The 1,472-nt window shown below is 44.0% G+C and overlaps 1 protein-coding gene across 1 annotated transcript; it reads left to right on the top strand.

The window, feature by feature from the left end:
* The first annotated feature begins 367 nt into the window (after window positions 1–367).
* On the top strand, window positions 368–1,127 carry LOC131614862 (uncharacterized). The gene is made up of 2 exons (XM_058886401.1): window positions 368–537; window positions 674–1,127. The coding sequence occupies exons 1-2, from the start codon at window positions 368–370 to the stop codon at window positions 1,125–1,127; spliced, it is 624 nt and encodes a 207-aa protein (XP_058742384.1).
* The last annotated feature ends 345 nt before the right edge of the window (window positions 1,128–1,472 follow it).

Raw genomic sequence — 1,472 nt, forward strand, 5'->3', positions numbered from 1 at the left:
CCGTAGATGCATCATGCATCTACGGAAGATTCTGATATTTTTTCTTTCTTTTTCTTGTTATAACTACCTAGTAACTTACTTGATTTTATTAAATCACAATGCAGACATTATGGACGACCATCTAGACAGACTTATACATGGGAGGACTGCACAACATGCATCCTTGCAACGTGAACAAATGCAAGTAATATCACAGGTGACTGATGGAGTTGTCGTTTCGGCTGATGTACCTGCTACACCTGTTTCACTCGGATCTTTTCCATCTGTTTCAGTCGAGGGCCCCTCTCCATCAGTTTCACTTGAAAGGCCTTTTCCATCTACTACTGCATCACAGAGGCCTAGGGATGATGCTGAGGGTTCCTCATAGATGTCGTCTGCCCGCAGACGTCAACGAGACATCTCTTCTACTTATGTGCCTGGTCCAGTGACGGCCGATCCAGGATCTTCAGTGCCATATGCTCAACAGCACGAGGATGATCTGGTGCCAGATCCTGTCTGGTACCCGAGTGGTCCTATAGATGCGTCCATATTGATAAGGTATGCAGATCATTCAACTAGGCATATCTGGGAGAGGGAGGTAAATTTTCTTTGGCTATTACTTATTATTTTTTATTCATTTTTTTGATTTTGCTTATTAATAATAGTGTTTTTTTTTTGGAAAATTTCTGGATAGGGATCCCCAGAGGTTCTACAACCATGACCGAAAGATAGTCGTTCATCAGCAGCCTGACGAACTGTGGTTCCGGGATACACTCGCAGCTTCTAGGCTGAGGGACCTCAGCACGATATGCTTCCAAACGATCCATAACGGGATGCTGATGGCATTTGCAGAGAGGTGGCATCCAGATATCTCATCCTTTCATCTTCCTCTTAGTGAGATTACCATCACTCTGGATAACATTGCATGTCTCTTGCATATACTTGTCAGGGGTACCCTCCTTAGTCACGGTAGGCTGACGAATGTGGAAGTGATGGAGATGCTGATTGAGGAGCTAGGGGATGATCATGCTAATGCGCTTGAGGAGGTGGAGAGGATCCGCGGGGCGCACATGAGGTTTCATACCTTGCAACGAATATATGATGCGGAGTTTCTTGCGGAAAATCAGGTTGCTGATGACGAGGCATAAGTGGATATACACAGAGAGCGGGTGTTGTGATGTTACTTACTATATTTGATAGGCACTCATCTCTTTATGGACACGAGCTCGACATACACAGACGTTGTTTACCTGACGTACTTATCGGATATCGCACGTGTCCATGAGTACAACTAGGGAGTGACTACATTGGCGTACACCTACCACAGACTCGGAGAGGGATGCCTGTGGAAGGCAAGGACAATGGCTAACAGTTGTACCCTCTTAGTGATAACAATCTTATATCCTTCTATATTTTTTTAAAGTTTATTATCTATTTGTGATAGTATGTTTGATCACCGTGATTATTTTCATGGTTGGATACTACAACACTTC

Source organism: Vicia villosa, linkage group LG6 (genome assembly GCF_029867415.1).
Source record: "Vicia villosa cultivar HV-30 ecotype Madison, WI linkage group LG6, Vvil1.0, whole genome shotgun sequence".
NCBI classification, from domain to species: Eukaryota; Viridiplantae; Streptophyta; class Magnoliopsida; order Fabales; family Fabaceae; genus Vicia; species Vicia villosa.